The following is a 20304-nucleotide window of genomic DNA, read 5'->3' as shown; positions in this document are numbered from 1 at the left end:
GGCCAATGACCGCCGCCTCTCCTCCACTCTGATCACCTCTTCCCATTCCAGAATCCAGGACTTTTCCCGTGCAGCCCCCCTTCACTGGAACGACCTCCCTCGCTCCATCCGCCTCTCTCCTACTCTGTGCTCCTTCAAACGTGCACTCAAAACTCACCTCTTTCTCAAAGCCTACCAACCATCCACTTAACCCCCATCTCCTCCGCTCATTCTCCCCTCTCTCCCATTCCCTTAACTGGCTCCTCTTGTGCCTGGTCTGTCTAACACTCCCTTAGGATGTAAGCTCGCATGAGCAGGGCCCTCTTCCCTCCTGTCTCCTCACCCGTTCTTCTGCTCCGTGTCTATTGCATCTGCCTGCCTGGAGTTTCTGAAGTATTGGTACTTTTTGTTTATTGTTCTGTACTGTTATACCCTGTATAGTCTACTGTTTGTACTATGTGCGGCGCTGCGGAAACCTTGTGGCACCTAACAAATAAATGAGAATAATAATAATACTATATTGCAAAATAATACTGTTTACTGTAGCAGAGAAGAATTGATAGCAGACTTTTAAGGGCACAAGGCCTTTTCTCAGTGCACTCCCCAAGATACAATCACAAGTGAGTGAACACTTATATACCTAAAATAATTTCCACTGTAGGGGCCTGATTCATTAAGGATCTTAACTTAAGAAACTTCTTATTTAAGTCTCCTGGACAAAACCATGTTACAATGCAAGGTGTGCAAATTGGTAATCTGTTTTGCACATAAGTTAAATACTGACTGTTTTTTCATGTAGCACACAAATATCAACTTTAAATTTCAGTGTACAAATAAGCTATAATGTAAACTGTAAAGTTTTTCAATACAACACAATTATTTAAATTGTATTCCGTACTGCCTTTTGTTTCCCTTTTACATGTTTTTATTACCTTTACACTTGCAGAAAGCTCTACATAATAAATCAATAAAAAATATTTTGTCACCCTTTAAGAAAGAATTTTCTCTATGTGCAGAATATGAAGGGAGGGATGCAAGGGAATTGAGTGTTCTTGTTTTGTGAATTCTATTCTTACCTCATTCCCACGCTCTCCTTCTTTGTAACAAACCTCATACTTCACAATACTGTCCTGACGTGGAGGGCTCCAGGTGAGGCTAATAGTTGTTTCGGACTTGGCTTCAGCTCTGAAATTCATTGGCTGACCAGGGACTTTACAAATGTCATATTAAGGAATCAAACAGAAAAAAACACATTGTTAAAATAAGTTGCTCAATCTTATCATTCAATTTTAAAAGCTGCAATAATGAAATAATTAGGTATAAAATATATTACATATATTATGACCACAAGCAACTATAAATTGCATGAATAGCTAAATTCGATCACTTATAAATAACTAATTGTATAAATGTATTTCAATTAGTGGAACAGTGTGCGAATGCATATCATTGAAAATGTACTAACTTTTATATTGAACATCTATTGATTTCTGATGTAGTAGACATACATTGGAGAAAATTTGTTTTTGTAATAAAGCAAAAAGGAAAATCCCATGCTAACTAAGTCTTTTCATGTAAGTGACCCACACATTTTTTTAGCCTGAATACACAGCAGGGAGTTGTTACCTTTTTATCATGTCTTGTTAAAAAGATAGGTAAACTACATGCATAAAGGAACAGCTAGTAATTTAGGAAATCACAGATATCAGTTTGCTAAATTTAAATTATGTTAAATTCAAGTTTAGAGAATATATTACATACTAATGCTAAAACATTAGATGCAATATCTCAGAGTTTGTAATGCTAGCTAGGATTAGGGGACTGGGCTACCCCCTGCCAACAAGTGTGTCAGAAACAGTACATAAAGCTGCTTTTTGTATTTTAACTGTAGTATGCAATCTGTACTTCTGGATGATAACTAGTACCTCTAACTAGTGTGTAAAGGTTCTTGTCAGAGCAATAAACATCAAAGCTTGAAGATACTGCCTGATGCCTATTACCTGCTGTATCCTGCAGCCAACAGACAAGAACTTACACTCTAATCCATTCCCCCGCCTGTCCTATGTTAAACCCAGCGTCTGTGTCAACGCTCTGCATGCTAGCCAGCAGTTCTTATCCATAGTAAGCGGTCAGGAGGTACCAGCCAACCCAGAACAAAAAGGAACTGCATCAACTATACCAACGACTCCAAAACTAAGTGGTTCTAGGTGCCGTGAAGGAGCCCAGTGGTGGCAGCGAAATTCTCCTACAAATGTTGCGCAGTTAGCATTCACAGTTGTTAAGTGTATGGTGGCAAGATGACACCAGTAGGAGTGGTCAGTAGCAGTCTGTTAGTGACGGAGAGAAGGAAACCAACCCAATCCTGTGTAGAAAGAACATCCCTTCGTTTATTTCTCTGTGTAGTGAATAAGCAGATTAGTGGGTAAATTTACTGGTGGGCTGCAAGAGAAGGCTTGGAGCCTCCTGCTGCCCACCACTGTACTAAATAAATGATAGCTAGATTGGTTGCTATGGGCAATACCTCCACTTTTCCTTTTTAGGTGTTTACTCATGTTTGTTCTATCCTGCAATCGTTCTGTCTGCTCAAGCAAGCTAAGTTGGTTTGAGGAGAATGAGGCTTAGCCTTCTCTAGGAGAACAAAGTGTAAGAGCATAAAGGAAAAACAGTCAATGACACTAATTTATTAATCAAGATTCAGCTCTCTGGATTGTCCTACAACGTTCATCACATTAGAATAGTAAAACACAGTAGTTGAATGTGCTCCTTCACATACAAAGAAAGGAATGTGTAAAGAGACTTCCTACAACACTATTTCATCTCTGGAAGTAGTGCAGGACCCACTTCATTGCGCCAGCTACAGACCTATCTCCCTCCTTAACCTGGACTTAAAGATATATGCTAAAATTCTGGCAAACCGCCTGAATGCATTTCTTCCATCATTGATCCATTACGATCAGGTGGGGTTTATCCCGGGGCACCAGACCAGAAGAGCCATTGATGTTATCCATATTGCAATCTCCTACTATAATCCTCTCTCTGGATGCTGAAAAAGCATTTCATAGAATCTCCAGGGGTTTTATGAGAGCGGTTCTTGAGGCCTTCGGCTTCGCTGGTTACTTTCTCACTGGCGTCCTGGCACTGTACTCCTCACCCTCGGCTAAAGTTTTGATCAACGGTACACCTTCGAATTCGATATCCAATCAAAATGGTACAAGGCAAGGTTGCCCTCTCTCTCCCCTTATTTTCGCTCTGGTGATTGAGCCATTGGCCTCTGAAATCCGATCTAACCCTAACATTTGTGGCGTGCAGGTGGGGGACATCAACTCTAAAGTTTCACTTTTTGTGGATGATGTCCTTTTGTTTTCTCAGCCGGCGATCTCCCTCCCCAACCTCTATAATGTTCTCCAGACCTACAGTGTTATATCTAGCTATAAAATAAATTATACGAAACCAGAGGCCATGTTAGTCCATGTCTCCCCTCAGGAGGCCGAGGTGTTACAATCCTCATTCAAATTTATATGGCAGACTAGGAAAATAAAATATCTGGGAGTCTATCTCAAATCCCGCTACGATCTCCTCTATCAGGAAAACTTCCCACACCTCTTTTCCAAAACACAATCTGATTTGGCTTCCAGGAAACGCCTTATTATCTCGTAGCTGGGCAGGATCATAGCAGTCAAAATGAATATCATACCCAAATGGCTGTATCTCTGTCCCCGCTACCCTCCTATCTAATATCAAGAAAGCTCTGACTCGTTTTACTTGGAATCACAGGCCCAAGGGTCTCGGTCAGTGTTTTGAAAAAGCCCATTTCTAGTGGCGGTAGGGGGTCTACTCGACAGCAAGCTATATTATCTGGCTTCCCACTTTTCCCAAATTGTTGCATCATATGCCCTCTCGGGTTCCACATCGTGGCTTGACCTAGAGGCGGTATATATCGCCCTCCCTGATTCCACTCCACTATGGGGTCTATGCCCTATACACTGCCCCTCTCCTTCCAAATTACTTCCTACCATTAAATTTGACATTAGGGTTTGGGATTCTTACTCCTTTAAACTAAAACTCACATCCGCCCTTTCCTTCCTGATTCACATTTGGTTTAATCCTATATTTCCTCCTGGCCTCTCTAGGGTGAGATACCACCGTTGGAATCAGGTTGGCCTTAAATTCCCATCAGACTTCTCGAAACAAGGCCAATGGCTTCCACTAGCAGAGCTCCAGTCTCGCTCCCCAGCCCGAACGCTTAACCCCTTTGAGTGCTTTCAAATCACCCACTTCTTACAATCCCTGCCACCCAAATATTTACTATGTCCCCTTACTCCATTCGAGAACCTTTGCAAACACCATCCCATGGCTAAGGGTATGATATCACAACTTTATAATATCTTTCTTGACATCACCCTCAGCTCTCACATGAAGTTGACTGGGAAAGGGATCTTGCCCCCCCCCCCCAGATGAGGAGGCCTGGGAGGACATGAGACTGGGCATAGTCAAAAGCTCCATATCGACCAGACTAGAAGGAGCATCCTATAAAATGTATTATCGTTGGTATTATACCCCCACCCGACCTCATACAATGTTCCCCTCCTCGTCACCTGACTGTTGGCGGGGTTGTGGCCACAGGGGATCAATGCTACACATATTTTGGACTTGCCCAATTATTGCTCCCATCTGGGACGCGATCCATGGCTTTATCAATACTCTATTTGAGGTTCCCATGGCAAAGGACCCTTGGATCTTTCTCCTTTGTTACTCTCCCCAGACCTTGATAAATTTTTTAAAAAACTGACTGCACACATCCTAACAGCCGCCAAATCCCTTATAGCCCTTAATTGGAAATCCACCTCTTCTCCATCTCTCTCTGCCCTTAAAAAGCAAATATGTAAAAGCTCAAAAAGCTAGCAAGGCACCTGGACTCGACGGCTTTTCGGCGGCCTACTATAAGAGGTTTGCAGCTCTCCTGGCCCCTCGTCTTTCCAACCTCTTTAATTCCATTCTGAAAGATGCATCTTGGCCCAAAGAATCCTTGGAGGCTCGGATCTCCCTGATTTACAAAGAAAGTAAAGACCCCCATAGTGCTAGTTATCGCTCGATATCCCTGCTGAATGACATAAAACTCTATGCCAAGATTCTCGCAAACCGGCTGAACTCCGTACTCCCTGCCCTTGTCCACTATGACCGGGTAGGCTTTGTCCCTGGTAGGCAGGCCAGGGATAATACAAGGAGAATCACTGACCTTATCCATATACTTAACACTAGGAAAACTCCCTCAATTATTTTATCCCTAGATGCTGAAAAGGCCTTCGACAAGATCTCCTGGCAGTTTATGGCCCATACCCTACGGTCCTTTGGCCTGTCTGGAGATTTTCTGTTCGGTATACAGGCCTTATACTCCCATCCCTCCACCAAAGTTATGGTCAATGGCTCTCCTTCAGACCTTATTTCAATCACTAACGCCACACGTCAGGGATGTCCCCTCTCTCCTCTCATTTTCGCCCTGGTCATTGAACTCCTGACAGACACTATCCGAGCCTCCCCAGATATAAAAAAGGTGTGAAGACGGGGGCACTGGAGAGTAAGCTCTCTATCATTGCCGATGATGTGCTTCTTACTCTTCAGCAACCGCTAATCTCCCTGCCCAACTTATTCAACCTTTTGACTAAATATGGCAACTTATCTGGATATAGAATTGATATAACAAAATCTGAGGCCCTGCTCCTTAGCCTTCCCTCCCGGGATTGCCATACACTCACCTCTCACTTTCACTGGCAAAAGAAAAAACTAAAAGTACTAGGGAATCTACATCACCACCTCCTACTGTCAGGAGCCCCGGCGGCCACGGGCACCGCCGCAACTCTCCTTCTTCTTGTATTGACGTCCCTGGCCATCGCCATGACGACCAGGGCGTCAATTACGGTTACTCGGCCCGACTGTTGCCAAGACAACGGCCGGACGCCGAGTGTGTTAAGCGCTGCGCCCTGGCAAGTGCTGCAGCCGGGCGCATGCGCTAAGTATAGCCTAAGTATAGCCTGCGGGCTAATTTAACAACTTTAGGAAGTCTGAGCCTGCTTGTCACCATGTCAGTATATAAGGCAGGGAGGGCTTAGCCTCCCTGCTGGTTATAGCGTTCAGTTTGCCTGTCAGCTAGCCTGCTCCTGTATCGTGTTGGTGACAACCTGTGGATTGATTTCTTGTGTATGACCCCTGCCTGGACTTTGACTCTGCCTGATTGCCAGTGACCCTTGACCTCTCAGCCTGTAAATTGGATCTCGCTACCATGCCTGTGACCCCGACCTTTGGCGTGTTTACGACTACTCCTGCTTGCAAGTAACCTCTGACCTCGGCTAGTTTACTGGATTCGCTGTCTGCCATTACTCCTCATTCATGGGTTCTCCGCAGCCAGTACCCATCTCACGACCCTCCGTTAGTCTGCAGCCAAGTCTGTCCCCACCACTAGGGGCAACAGTGAACACCGGACTTTCGGAATAGACTCTGGGTTTTGTGGTATTGGCTGCTGGAGTTCCTAACACCTACGAGTCTCTATACCAGGAGAATTATCGAGGTCTTTTCCTCAAGCTTAGCTCCGATATTTTTTCCTGGCGGTCCTTCATTATCTCATGGCTGGGCAGGATCATCGCAGTGAAAATGACAATCCTCCCCCAACTCCTTTATCTATTCCAAGCAGTCCCTATAAAGATACCTCTCTCCGAATTATATTCTATGCAATGACACTTGACAAAATTTGTCTGGTGGGTCAGGTCCAGAGTTCGACTGGCACTACTTTAAAAAACCTACAAAGTGTGGTGGTAGAGGCTTCCCCGACCTCAAAGCCTACTATTGGGCAACTCAATTTAGCTCAGTGGTGTCCTCTTATGGTCCTCCAGCCTCCCAGATATCAAAGTTGTTTATCTCTCTTTGCCAGATCTGTCGGGTATATGGGGATTACCACCCGTCTGCAGGATGGCCTTGATTAAATGCCTCCCTACATTACTATTCGCTGCTCGGACCTGGGAGATCTGTAAACGTCACCTCTCTGTGTCCTCAACCCCTATGTCCATCATGCCCCTGTGGCACAACCCCGCTTTTCCTCCAGGTATGCTCCAATCCTTTTCTAAGGCATGGACCACAGCAGGTATCCGTTTTGTTGGAGACCTTCTGGACCGGGGGAAGCTCATACCCTATGATGTTCTCTGCTCTAAATCCCCTGATTTCCACTTGCCTCTCTATCAATACCTACAGGTTAGGCACTTCCTCCACTCTCTCCTGCGAGGCGACACACCTTATATCACCTCCCCATTTGAAACCCTCTGCCTTTCTTCCCTGCTGCGGTAGGGCATGATTTCATCCCTGTACAACCTACTCCTGGAAAATATGCTGACAATCAGGAATATCCACGAGAGGGAGTGGGAGAGGGACCTTGGCCCTCCCCCGGAGGATTGCTGGGAGACCATCAGATTAAGTGTGGTCTCAAGCTCTATATCTACGCTAATTAAAGAGAATGCATACAAGCTCTACTATCAATGGTATCTTACACCCGATAGGCTTGCACGGATGTATCCGTCTGCCTCCCCTACTTGCTGGAGGGATTTTGGCCATAGAGGAACTTTATTTCATATCTGGTGGTCGTGCCCGGTCATCTCCTCCTTCTGGGATAGGGTTTCTTGTCTCCTCTCCTCCCGTCTCCAATGCCCTGTTAGGAAGGATCCATGGTCATTCCTCCTTTGTTACCCTATACCAGACCTGGACCCCCATTCAGCAAAACCAGCTTCACATGTCTTAGCGGCTGCCAGGTGTCTGATAGCTAGGTCATGGAAAAGTACAGAATCTCCCCGCGTCTCTTCTCTTAAGTCCTATGTCTGGTTTATTGCCAATATGGAGAAAATTACCTCCCACCTGCAAGATAAGGAAGACAAGTTCCACCAAGTCTGGGCTCCCTGGCTATATCTGTAATACCCCCGCTCACTTCCTTTCAAGTAGCCTCTCCTCCCACCCTTTGACCCTCTAACATTTACATACCACCTTCTTTCCGATCACACTCTTGCATTAACCTCTGTGGTCTTCCCTTCCCTTTCCCTTATAATTTTCCTTCACCCCCCCCCCCCATTCTATTTTTTGCATTAATGTCTGTTATACTTAAAGAAAAGCAAAAATAATGAAAATATGGTCAATTTATGTCCCAAGTTTTCTGAGGACGTTTTCTCTGAATTTGACTTCATTGTTAATGTCCTTTCATGTACACACTGTAATCTTCATACTTCATATTTCATATGCCTTTTATTGTTTGACTAAAAAAAAAAAATTAACTTTTTTGACAAACATGCACACTCCATTTCATCATCAAGGAGTGCTACCACCTATATGTTAAAGGCCCTACCTCTGGAGCATTCAGGTTTCTGTTAACACAATGATGGGAAAACAGATATCTGCATTAATCCCAGAGAAGCAATTGTTGTTGTTCAGCAGTCAGGAAAGGGTAATTTCCAAACAATTTGAAGTACAATATACTACAGTAACAAAAGACCATTGATATTCCAGAATCTACCGGTCCGAATTCCTACCTCCACGCTGGCGGCTCTCCAAGCATTCTGTAATAAAGTTTAAATGGGAGGGGGGGGAACGTAGACTCAAAAGAACCACATTAGTAAAATCCATATCTCCCTCTGATTTAGTGTTATTATTAAACTGCTCAACTTCACCATGTCGTTTCATGGCACATGAATATGGCACTCAGAAAAAGGAAGGACATCAGGAACGCCATGGCCTCAAACATGCCGGTAGACCATCTACTGTGGTTGTTTAAGATACACAGACCTGTCTCCAGTGGTAATTCCATAGTTCAAAGATGTGTTCCTTATTTTCAGTACTGCAGACTGTATACTAAAATGCCCCATTTTCTCCATGTTAAATGCGAGTCTTACCATCGCTTCTTACTTTCTAGACGTTTAAAGTATTGGCGAGTAATTTTTCTTTTTTTAAAAAAAAAGTTTTATTTTTGTAAGGTCATGATAACAGCATAGAACAAATGACAAAGTGCATACTGATAACAAAAGTAGACAGGAAGTAACAATATCAACAACCAGCATATAACATGTGAAGACACTAAGTCAATCAACCTAACAATTTTAGTAATAACAGGTGACCTAAGGTTTTAATGGAGAGAGGAAGAGAGAAAGAGAATACATAGAAGAGGAAAGGAGAGAGAAATGAGAGATAAGAGGAGAGAAGGGAAGAAGTGACTAGATCCATTGTTAGGTGGAAAAAGATCCAAGAGGGGTATAAGGTTTTAAAGCTGGGTTAAGTAAAGGGTGGGCACACCTGGAAGAAGGATAACCATGGGTCCCAAACCTTGGAGAAGGCTCTAGAGGAATTCCGGATAATACTGGTCATGTATTCCATCCGTTCGATCTGCCAAATTCTGATTATGGACTGCATGGAAGGAGGGGATTGCGAGCGCCAGTCTGCCGCTATTTGGCAGGTAGCTGCCGAAACAATATGCCTGATCAATTTATTCTGGTGTCAGGATGTCGTGGGAGCCCCCATAGGAAAAAGAAAATTTTTTGGCTCCAGGGGAATATCCACCTGGAGAATTGAATTAATCAGGCCTCTTATCTGGATCCAGAAGCCTGTCAATTTTGGGCACGACCACCATATGTGGAGAAATGTGCCTTCATGGGAGCACCCTCGCCAGCACCGATCAGATGAATCAGGATGGATTTTGCAAAGACGCGACGGCACATAGTACCATCGATATAGCACCTTATAAACAAACATTCTCTTTAATTCTTACGCAGATGGAACTAGAGGCGGCGTTCTCGTAAATTTCAGACCATTCCTCTTCCAGTAGCTCTTCACCAAGGTCCCGTTCCCAGGTTAGTTGGGGGGTCTAAGAGAAGAAGAAGAGGAAGCAAGTTTGTGGTAAAGCGTTGATATCAGACCTTTGGTTGAAGATTGGCGTAGACAGAGGGCTTCAACGGTGGAGAGAGGTCGGGCTAGCAGGCGATCTTTAGCAACACTATGGAAATGGCGAAGTTGCAAAAATTGATAAAAGTGCTTTGAGGAAATGTGGATCTGCGAATTTCAGAAAACTGAGGAAAAGTTACGGAGGTGGATAAATGATTGAGGTAAATGACTCCCCGTGAGTACCATGGCTGGAATGAGCTATGATGCAGTCCGTGAGGAAATTCCGGAGAGTTGAATAGCGGAACAACTGGAGAGGGATGGGGAGACCAGGCAAATTTTTGGGATGTTGAGTCCCAGATGGATAATGTGTGAGAAACTATTGGGTGAGATAACAATCGTTTAGGGCGACGAGGCCTTGGGACCCATAGGAGAGAAGATAAAGATCCCAGACCCTCTGCCTCAATTTTAGACCATACTCTAGCTTCCGTCGGACCAGACCACAGGACACACTGAGCGAGTTGGGCGGAAAGGTAATATCTTCGAAAATCAGGAATCCCCAGGCATCCCCCCTGCGGGGACCTCTGAAGAACCTTAAGTCGGACCCGGGGTCGTCTGCACAACCAGACAAATCTGGAGACATGGAATTGCAGAAATTTAAAAACATATGGCGGGATGCGGATGGGAAGAGTCTGAAAGAAGTAGAGCAGCCTGGGGAGGATATTCATTTTGACGGCATTAATGCGTCCAAGCCAGGAGATGTAAAGCTGTGACCACTATGTAAGGTCTGTTTTAACTTGGTCGAGTAGGTGAGGAAAATTGGCTTGCAAAAGATGTCGATAGTGCTTTGTGATAAAAACACCCAAATATTTAATTTTGTGGCGACCCCATTGAAAAGGGAAGGAGCGTTCGAATAATAGCTTGTCTGTAACTGATATATTAAAATCTAGAACCTCCGTCTTATCTGGATTAATCTTGTAGCCCGGGAAATAGCCATAGAGTTCTAATTCATCTAGGAGGGGGGGAACCGACGTTTTGGGGTTAGAAATAGTGAGCAGGACATCGTCCACGTACAGTGCAATCTTATGGGTAGAGGGGCCCACCTATATGCCAGATATCTCTTAATTGTTTCGAATTCTAGTGGCCAATGGCTCAATGACGAGAGCAAATATCAGTGTGGAGGGGGCATCCCTGACGAGTGCCGTTAGTGATCAGAAAGGGCATCGAGGTCAGACCATTAGCGGAAACAGTAGCTGACGGAGACCGGTAAAGGGCTAGAATACCTGTCAGAAATTTGTCTGTGAATCCCATTGCTTGGAGCAAAGCCTCCATAAATGACCAGGAGATGCGATCGAACGCCTTTTCGGCGTCGAGCGCCATGACAAGAGAGGGAAGATTATCATTGTTTATTGTGTGAATTAAGTCAATAATCCTTATAGTATAATCAGGGGCTTGGCGCCCTGGAATAAAGCCCACCTGGTCAGGATGGACGAGGGCTGGGAGAAGTGGATTCAACCTAGAGGCCAGGATTTTTGCAAATATTATCAGGTCAACATTTAATAACGAGATGGGCCTGTAACTAGCGCAGAGAGAGTGGTCTTTTCCCGGTTTAGGAATTACAATTATGTTAGCCCTGGTGGTAGTGGAGTCGAAGGGAGCCCCCCCAAGCACCACGTTGAAAAATTTTGTCAAATGGGGACCAAGGACCTCAGCAAACTTTTTATAGTACTGGGGAGTTAGGCCATCCGGGCTAGGAGCTGAGGAGGATTTCAGAGACTTGACTGCCGCCAATACCTCCCGTAGAGTAATATCTTCATTCAAGAAAGATTGTTGCATGGTAGTAATATTAGGGATGGATGTAGATAAAAGGTAATCAGACAGGGTGGGGGGAGCTTCAAGATTATAAAGAGAGGAGTAGAAGTCCCTAAATTCTCTAATTATCCCCATTGGGTCATAAGTTACATCTCCAGAAGGAGACTGTTGAATTTTATCAATATGTTGCAAGGCTATTTTTTTCCGGAGCTTTCTAGTTAATACAGAATCAGCTTTATCCGCTTTATCATAATACCGCTGTTGAAGTTTCTGCATCGTGACAGCTGCTCTACGGGAGAGGAGAGTATTTGGTTGACCCTTCAGTGACGCAATCTTGGGAAGTAGGGTCGGGTAGTGGTGAGTTTGATGCTGAGTAAGAAGTGAAACTAATCCACTTTCTAAGGATAAAATTTCCTCAGCTGCTTTCTTTCTAGCTGCAGCTGATTGACTAATTAATTGGCCTCGAATGGTAGCCTTGTGAGCCTCCCAAACAATTCCGGGGGTAACGTCAGGGGTTGAATTTTCTTGGAAGTAATTAGTAATGGAGGTCTTAATGTCTAGGAACTATTGAGTAAGAGTGTGTCGTCTAGGCGCCATCTACTGCGCTGGGGGGGGGGGGGCGGTTTAAGGTGATCTAGTACGAGGGAAACACCCGAGTGGTCTGTCAAAGAGAGGGGGGTAATGTCTGCCCGCGTCACATGATGAGTGAGTGTGAAATGTGTAACATGTCTATGCGCGTGTATAGTTGATGCGGGGCTGAGAAATGAGTGTAATCCTTGGCGTCTGCATTACATAGTCTCCAGGAGTCGTACAAACGATGGTGTATAAGGAGTGTTGACAAGCTGGAGGATTCATGGGAGGAGGAGATACCCCGCCGGGGAGAGGAGGGGGGAGACCTGTCGAGAGCCGGATCGAGAGTAACATTAAAGCCACCTCCCATGATAACATGGCCCTGCGTCAACCGCTCAATTTGCTTAAAGAGCTTTGTAAAGACAGACTTTTGCCTCTGATTCGGGGCATAAACTGAGACCAGTGTGACGGGAGCAGACCGGAGAGTGTGCCGCTCACCAGCAGAAAGCGGCCTTCTGGATCTGCATGGGTCTTGGAATGAAGAAAGGGGACTTTACTGTGGATTAAAACAGCAATGCCCCGTTTCTTGCAGTCCGATGAGGCGAAGGAGGTCTGGTAAAATTGCTTACCCTAAAGCCGTGTGTGGACTCCTGTGAGATGAGTCTCCTGAAGAAGCACAACGTCTGCATTTTCTCTCCTACAGGCACCCAAGAGAATCGTACGTTTACGAGGCGAATTGAGGCCATTTACGTTGACGGAAAAAATCTTCAAAGCCATGGCAGCAGCGGGGAGCCAGAGTCTGGAAATGGGTCTAAACAGTTAGATAGGGAACAAAACCTGTTAGTTTGTGGGCGGAGCAGAAGTTTGAAGAACCAGTAAGAGGGTGGATCAAAGTCACGAAAGGAAGAGAAAGGAGATAGAAAAAGAAAGAGCCCAATTGGGCGAAAACCCTGAGTAAAAGGAATCCTGGACGGATTCAAAGACATTACTAAAAGCTAAAGCGCAGTAAGATTAACAATCTCAAAGGGTGCGCGGGGGGTGGTCCTTAGGCTCGCACGGCATCAGGCAAGTAATTTTTCAATGCAAAAAAAGACATCAAAATCAAATTCAGTATAGATAACATAATGACACATTTTTAATGTGTCATGACCCACAGAGACAGTATGCTTAGATACTCCATCTCATCAGCAAAGGGTCCATGGACATAATTTTAAAATATTGACAGCTATGTATCAGAGGGGAAAATATAAAACATATACTGTATCTTTGATCCCGAATCCAAAAATGCATCATATCGTCAGTACTGCAATGAAGTACATATATTTGGTATAGATAAAATCTGTATATTTTCTATCTAAAACAAACTCAAGTCATTGATGTTGTATGTGATAGATGTTCTACATTGTTATTAGATGTGCTTATATTAATTTAGTTTATATTATCATGTCAAAATAAATATTTTATTTTTGTAATCTTAAAAATATATCTCTCTTCCATAATCTGATTCCTGTTTTACACTTTACCTTAAATAGCTTTTATTAGTGACCCCAAATGAATTTATGTATATAAATACTTATCTATATATGTTTTTATTGATACACTTTATTTGATTACATCATTATAAATAGTACTTGACAAGCTATTTATTATCCATGATCAGATTTCTGTTTTACACTTGACCTTTAACTATATAGCTTTTGTCAATTATAAATTCACTATTAATAATATTTCTTTTTGGTTTCTTGGTAGCACTCCCAAATCCGATCAAATACCTCAAATTATAATGCTTACCTGGCCTATGTGCAAACAAGTAACTTTATTATTGAAAATGAGAATATGTTTCTGGTGGAGCAATAATTGTGTAAAAGTGATAATGCTTACATTAAGGTATTTTGCCTGCTTTTTTTTACAAGAGTAAACAAATACAGTAAAACTACATTCAACTATTAAAAAAAATAAAAAAAAAAATATTTAGACATACTCCTTAGATAATGAGGTTATGAGAGAAATACAATTACTCACCTCCTTGCTGTGTTTTTACTTGAATAGGATCAGAGAGTGGGCCATCCCCCACTGAAGTATAAGCCAAGACTCTGACAGTATAGGTTTCATGTTCCAGTAAGCCTAGGATAGTGGTCAAGAGACTTTCAGCCACATTAACTTTATCCCAGTTGCTGACTTGCTTGTCAGGGTCCATAGTGTAGTAGATACGATAACCCCTTATTTGACCATTGGGTTCCACAGGTTCTTCCCACTGAATTAACATAGTAGTAGAGCTGATCATTCGTGCCTGTACATTTCGAGGTGCACTGGCAGGGGCTTGCTCTCCTGTGCGTGTCACAACAGGTTCACTGGGTGGTCCTTGGCCAATAGAGTTTACTGCTGACACCCAGATTTCATATTCAGAATTAGGACTGAGGCCTCCAATGCTGTATCTTGTAGTAGTGATGTCCTCCTTTATTTGATATGGTCCATCCTGTGTTTTAAACTTATACTCTATTATATAGTAAGACACAGGATCAGGATTTCCTGAGTCCCAAGTAATTGTAATGCTTGTTGCAGTGGTTTCTGTTACCACTGGAGCCCCAGGTGCCTTAGGAAGGGCTACGAAGTTAGGAAAGAAAAACACATGAAAAAACATGAAACACAGGAGCCAAAATATTTTCTACCATAAGTTAAACAAAGTATTTAACAAGGGGTCTCTATCATTATTTTTTAATCAGACATAAACTGAAAAACGTGAGATGTCTTTGAAGGACCATGAAACCTAAAACTAGCACAACACCTGGCAATATTGCCGTAGATAGAGGCCAACTATCCCTATACAGACACATATGAGGCTCCAAAATTACTCGGTTTCATAATCCATGTTCATAAATGTAGGCTATATGCATCATCTTTCAACTACAGTAATAGGCCCCTATGTGCAAGTAATCCGCACCTCTTGGTCAAAGCACTGAATGGACAGATCTTGCCCTACATGGCATTCATGTGAGTAACAAAATTAGAAAGTCATCCTGTGACTCAGCTGTGTATGGCTAGTGTTACATAAAATTTGTCTTATCAAAATGAGTTATTAGTTCATTCACTAATATTTCACATTCTATTTAAATTTCAAGAGCAGCTGAGTGCAGACTATTAGGGGCATATTCAATTGTCGCAAGTTTCCGTGGTGTTAAAACTACTAGCGTTATTACGGTAGTAGTTAGCTCAGGGAGCTGCGAGCTGAAATCCAGCGAGAAAACTACCGTAATAACGTTACTACGGTAATAGTGCACGGAGCGCGAGATTTTCTGCTTTCACTATTAAATAACTTTGGGTAAAAATGTATTTAAAGCGAATAGCGCAGGGCACTTATTTATGTAATTGCATTTGCACTTATCCTTGTTTAGTGTAAGATACGAAGTTGTTATTTCTGAGACCAGGGAAGAAATTTGTCTCTGTTTAACCTTGCTGTAGGATATGCCTATTTCTGATGCATATAGCTGATACAATGAGCCTGTGTTTACCAAGCCTGGTGTATTGTGGTTTGGGGAAGTGGCTTGTTGTGAGTCCTTTTTGTTGATCTGTGGAAATGTGTATTCGGCGACTGTCTGAAGTATTCATGCCAGTTAGAACTTTTGACTTGCTAGTGAGTCTCCTGTCTCTGAAATAAGATTCAGGAAATCACAGCAAGGTTTTTTTAAGAATTTCATAACTAAGTGTAAATTTTGTTAGCCTTGAAATGCATGTACATTTCTGTTGGTGTGAATAGAGTATATCCTGTTTCTAAAAATAGACTATTTCTGAACTGTATAAAAGATGAGCTCTGTGAGCATGTAAGTGTTCTTCTGAATTGTCATCTGACCTGATCACACTGGAACCTTCCACCAGTGTGTGTGAGCTAATAAACATCTTGCTTCAAAGACCTGCTTGGAATCATCTACAATATTGCTGTTTCCTGTGATCTACAGATTAGACCCTAAAATCTAATACGTTCTCCGGCTGTCTCTGCGGTTTGGACCCAAGCTATTCCAGTACCAACGCTCTGCCGCTACCCAGCAGTCCTGGTTAGTGTGATAGGCCAGGGGGGATCCATTCACAGCAACTCGGATCCATAGTAAGAGGTCCGGAGTTACCAGCCAGGTACACCAGCAAGGAGACACGCTAGCAGCGTCAGTTACGCAGAAGAAACCCGGTTCTGGATGCCGGTATAGGAGTCCAGTGGTGGCAGCTCGTGTAAGCCCTTCCTACTGCGGCAAGAGGGCGCTTTTTGGATAACGAAAAGGAACGGTGGCAAAGTAAGCCCAGCCGGTTTCCAGCAACAACAGACAGGGTGGCATAGGCGGTCCATACTATTACAGCCCCTTAATGTCTCATAGTCACCATTGTCTGCTAAAGTAACTGACAGCATAAGCCTTCAGTGTTTCAGGACATGAAGTCTGCTGTGTTTAGAAAAAACCTCCTTTCATCATCAACACCTTATTGCAATCATCTTGAACCATAATGTATGTTTGTAAATGCTACTAGTATGTCTTTTAAACAAGGCAACTTGTATTTTCAATTTAGTGAATCTTTAGTATCTGTTGACATTTCCTTTCAATATTTATGTATTAATCTCACCCCCAACTTGCAAAACAATGAAGTCCTTGTATGACATCCAATACACACAGTGAACCATGGCTCATTCTCTGGTCATGAGTGGCAGGGGAATCTTCAATTTCTTCATTTCTAACACCCCACATGCCAAGCACTGGATTGGAAGACTGCAGTCCCATGTAAAAAAAAATTAAAAAAAATCCCCTGCCAGTCATATCAGGAGTATGACCCTTTAGAGAAGAGTCTGGGGAGATTATGTCTAAAACGAAACAGGAACATTGAACCTTGGCCAATTAGAGGGAGAATATTAGAGTTAAAACTTTCTTGTGATTGGACATCTTGTTCAAAAACTAAAACTCACTGGAAGACCAAGGAAAAAATATCAAGCAATCAAGTTAAAATTCCATAATGGATAAAGTCAGCTTTACTGCAAGTTGCTTGCAGATAGCATGTTCATGTTTATAGTAACTTTCCAGATCATAAAACATACTCTTCCGAATTCTTCCTAATAAGCCTACTTTTATTTATAAACTGGAAACCAATCCTAAAAGATAGAAGGGTACACTTCGTGATAAATTCAGATATGACTACAAGGAATAAAGGCTTTTATAGATGTGGGATTTGTGAGGCATGTAGGACGATTGACCATAGTAAATTCGAAGACTTTTCGGTTCATGGCCAAACTTATACTATCGATTGATCACATGTAACTCCATGAATATTAAATAAATATATATATATATATATATATATATATATATATATATATATATTGGGTTGGACTTGTGGTTTAGTCTATGTTGGCAGGACATCAAGACCTTTGAGGATACGTATATATGCGAACATATTAGACACATCAAAAAAGGTATACTAACTCATGCAGTGTCTTTACATTTCAAAGAGAAACATATTTGCTCTGCAAATTATATTTCCTATTTTATGATGCTATACAAAATAATTGGAAATGTAGAGATCTGAAAAACAAACTAGCCAGAACGGAAATGGCCTGGATATTCAAATTAGATTATCTTATACCTAAAGGACTAAATAAGGACTTTGAGCTCAAATGCTTTTTAATATAGTGTCAATTTCGAGATATAATGATAATGTGCCTCTTTTCTCTATTTTATTTTGAGGAATTTTCTACTACCGAATGAAGGAATAAAACAGGTTGTTTTGTATTGAGCTTTGTTTGATTGAAATTATTGTAGATCATTTGTACGATGAGATGTGTCTTGCAGTTATTCTCTTTGTTTACATCCTCGAATCAATCAAAACGGAAGTGGTGTCATATATAAAGACCCAGAAGTAGAGATGAGTTCCACAATACGTATCATATGTGTCTCATTGGACTCTATCATACATGTCTTCTTTAATACAAGTTAAACAACCGGATATGACGTTACGCTAAAGAACCGGAAGTTTGGTGTATTCCATTGTACGCTTCACATAACGCTGTATTTATTTCTTGATTATATTGTTTTAATTGTTTTTATTCTTATTGGTTTCCTACAATGAAAGATCATATTGTAATCGGATATTGCTCATTTCAATTAAAAGTGTATTTTACGTAGGATTTATTATTTTATGCTGATTGTTCTTGACGATATAAAAGGGAAGATTTTTCATTCATCCCCCATCCTATCTGATTTTCCATTGTGAGAGGATTACCAGTAAAAGGGATATCCCGGGATCCCTGTTTAAACATCAATATACACTGTTGTATATTTCTTCGATTCTGGTAGGAGTGCATATATTGTACACTGATTTTTACATATTCTGATGTGAGTTGGATTATTTACATGTTTTTAAAGATTGTTGTACATCAATAAAACGGTATTATGCTAAATGCACCTCCTTCTGTTTTTTTGGTCTACATATACCTTATCAGATGGAAGGCTTTCTGAGGCTTTGGATTGATAAGAGAGCGAAGGACAGAAATACACAGATTCAAATATTGAAGCGCCTATATCTATTTTCTCTCTTGTGAGTAGTTTGACATCAGGGGGTATTGCATCTGGGACAATTTTTTGTTTATCGGAGATTTATCTGACCGTCTGCATTATAGAAGCAGTTGATGGACTTTATTATAGGAATGCTATGTTCATACAATATTTCACTATTGTGATGTTATTTCTTTTTTATATGTGTTTTCTACCAGAGAATATCTACTAGGAGAAACCCTATCACATAACAAGCCATCTGTTTATAAGTATATTTGATTTTATTACTGTAGGGGATATTGATTGAGCCAGAGAGAATTCCTAACCTTGTTTTAAAATTCTGTTTTTCTACTAAATTTGTGTATGTTTAGATTTGGAATTCTTTAGGCTGCATACAAGAAGTGGAATGCTGCAGAGGTTGATCCCCCTTTTTTCTCATAAAACAGAAACGTATACTCACATTTCACTGTGATTTGGGCTACAGACTCAATAACCCCAAGACTTGACATTGCAACACAGGTGTAATTAGCAGACTCCTTGACATTGGTAAGCTCCAAAACGTTACGACCCACAGGCATATCATCTTCTGGGGTTAGGTCTTCAGCACCCATCATCCACTTCACATAAGGCATGGGTGAACCAACCGCAACACAAGTTATATTTACATTACCTCCAGGCATAATTTCATGGCTCACAGGTAAAATGGAGAAGCGTGGAGCAACACGACGAACTGCAGGTAAAATTAACAAGGATAGAGAAGGAACAATAAAATAGGTAAATAGGTACAATGTAACTTTAGAAATAAAGAAATATTTGTATTTTTAAAAAAAGACTTTAAAATAAAAACTTACTTCACAAACAAAAAGTGAGAATATAAAAACATGAAGCCATAATTCATAGCAAAAGGGTTCCATAGATCAGGATTACACCCATCACAGCACAGATAATACACAAAAATTTATTAGCAATTTCTCATCTATAACAACAGATACGGGGTAAAACAACCTAATTTAACTGTACAATATTCCACTCTTGGCAGTATATGACTCCCACAATATTTATAAACAATGCCTCTTAAAGTACCAATTGACTTAAAAAGAATTGGTCTTATGTCAACTGACAAAGCATGGCTTTGATAGATGCCTCTCATACTTCACCATAGCCAAACCACCCTAAGAGCTAGTATCAAATTATATTAAAAAATAATAACTGCTATTTCGGTGCACCACATATCAGCAGTAGAGATGAGAAACTCTAATGAAATTTTTGTGGTTTTGGGGTGTAAAAACCCTAACAAAGCCTTTTTATAGTCTGACACGGTTTCATCGATAAATGCAGCTCTCAGAAACACATACATCATGCAAAAGAGGTATCAAATTTATTAAAAAATAAATAAAAACATAAACGGGAAAGAAGACAAAAAGGGAAGGGAAAGACAGAAAAATGCAGAGGAATATAACATAAGGACAACTAGCAAATGCCCGCATAATACTGGGTGTGGAAAAGGGCATCATGGGAATCATGG

General features: G+C 41.7%; 1 protein-coding gene across 1 annotated transcript in view; it reads right to left on the bottom strand.

The window, feature by feature from the left end:
* LOC142149471 (receptor-type tyrosine-protein phosphatase S-like) overlaps window positions 1-20304 on the bottom strand; it is a 418525-nt gene that overhangs the window by 254476 nt on the left and 143745 nt on the right. The window contains 3 exon segments of the mRNA XM_075204866.1: window positions 1056-1189; window positions 14281-14862; window positions 19240-19509. Coding sequence (XP_075060967.1) covers window positions 1056-1189; window positions 14281-14862; window positions 19240-19509 — 986 coding nt within the window.

Source organism: Mixophyes fleayi, chromosome 1, assembly GCF_038048845.1.
Source record: "Mixophyes fleayi isolate aMixFle1 chromosome 1, aMixFle1.hap1, whole genome shotgun sequence".
In the NCBI taxonomy this organism is placed as follows: domain Eukaryota; kingdom Metazoa; phylum Chordata; class Amphibia; order Anura; family Limnodynastidae; genus Mixophyes; species Mixophyes fleayi.
Note: the sequence above shows the minus strand (reverse complement) of the source record. Positions and strands in the feature narration are given on the sequence as shown.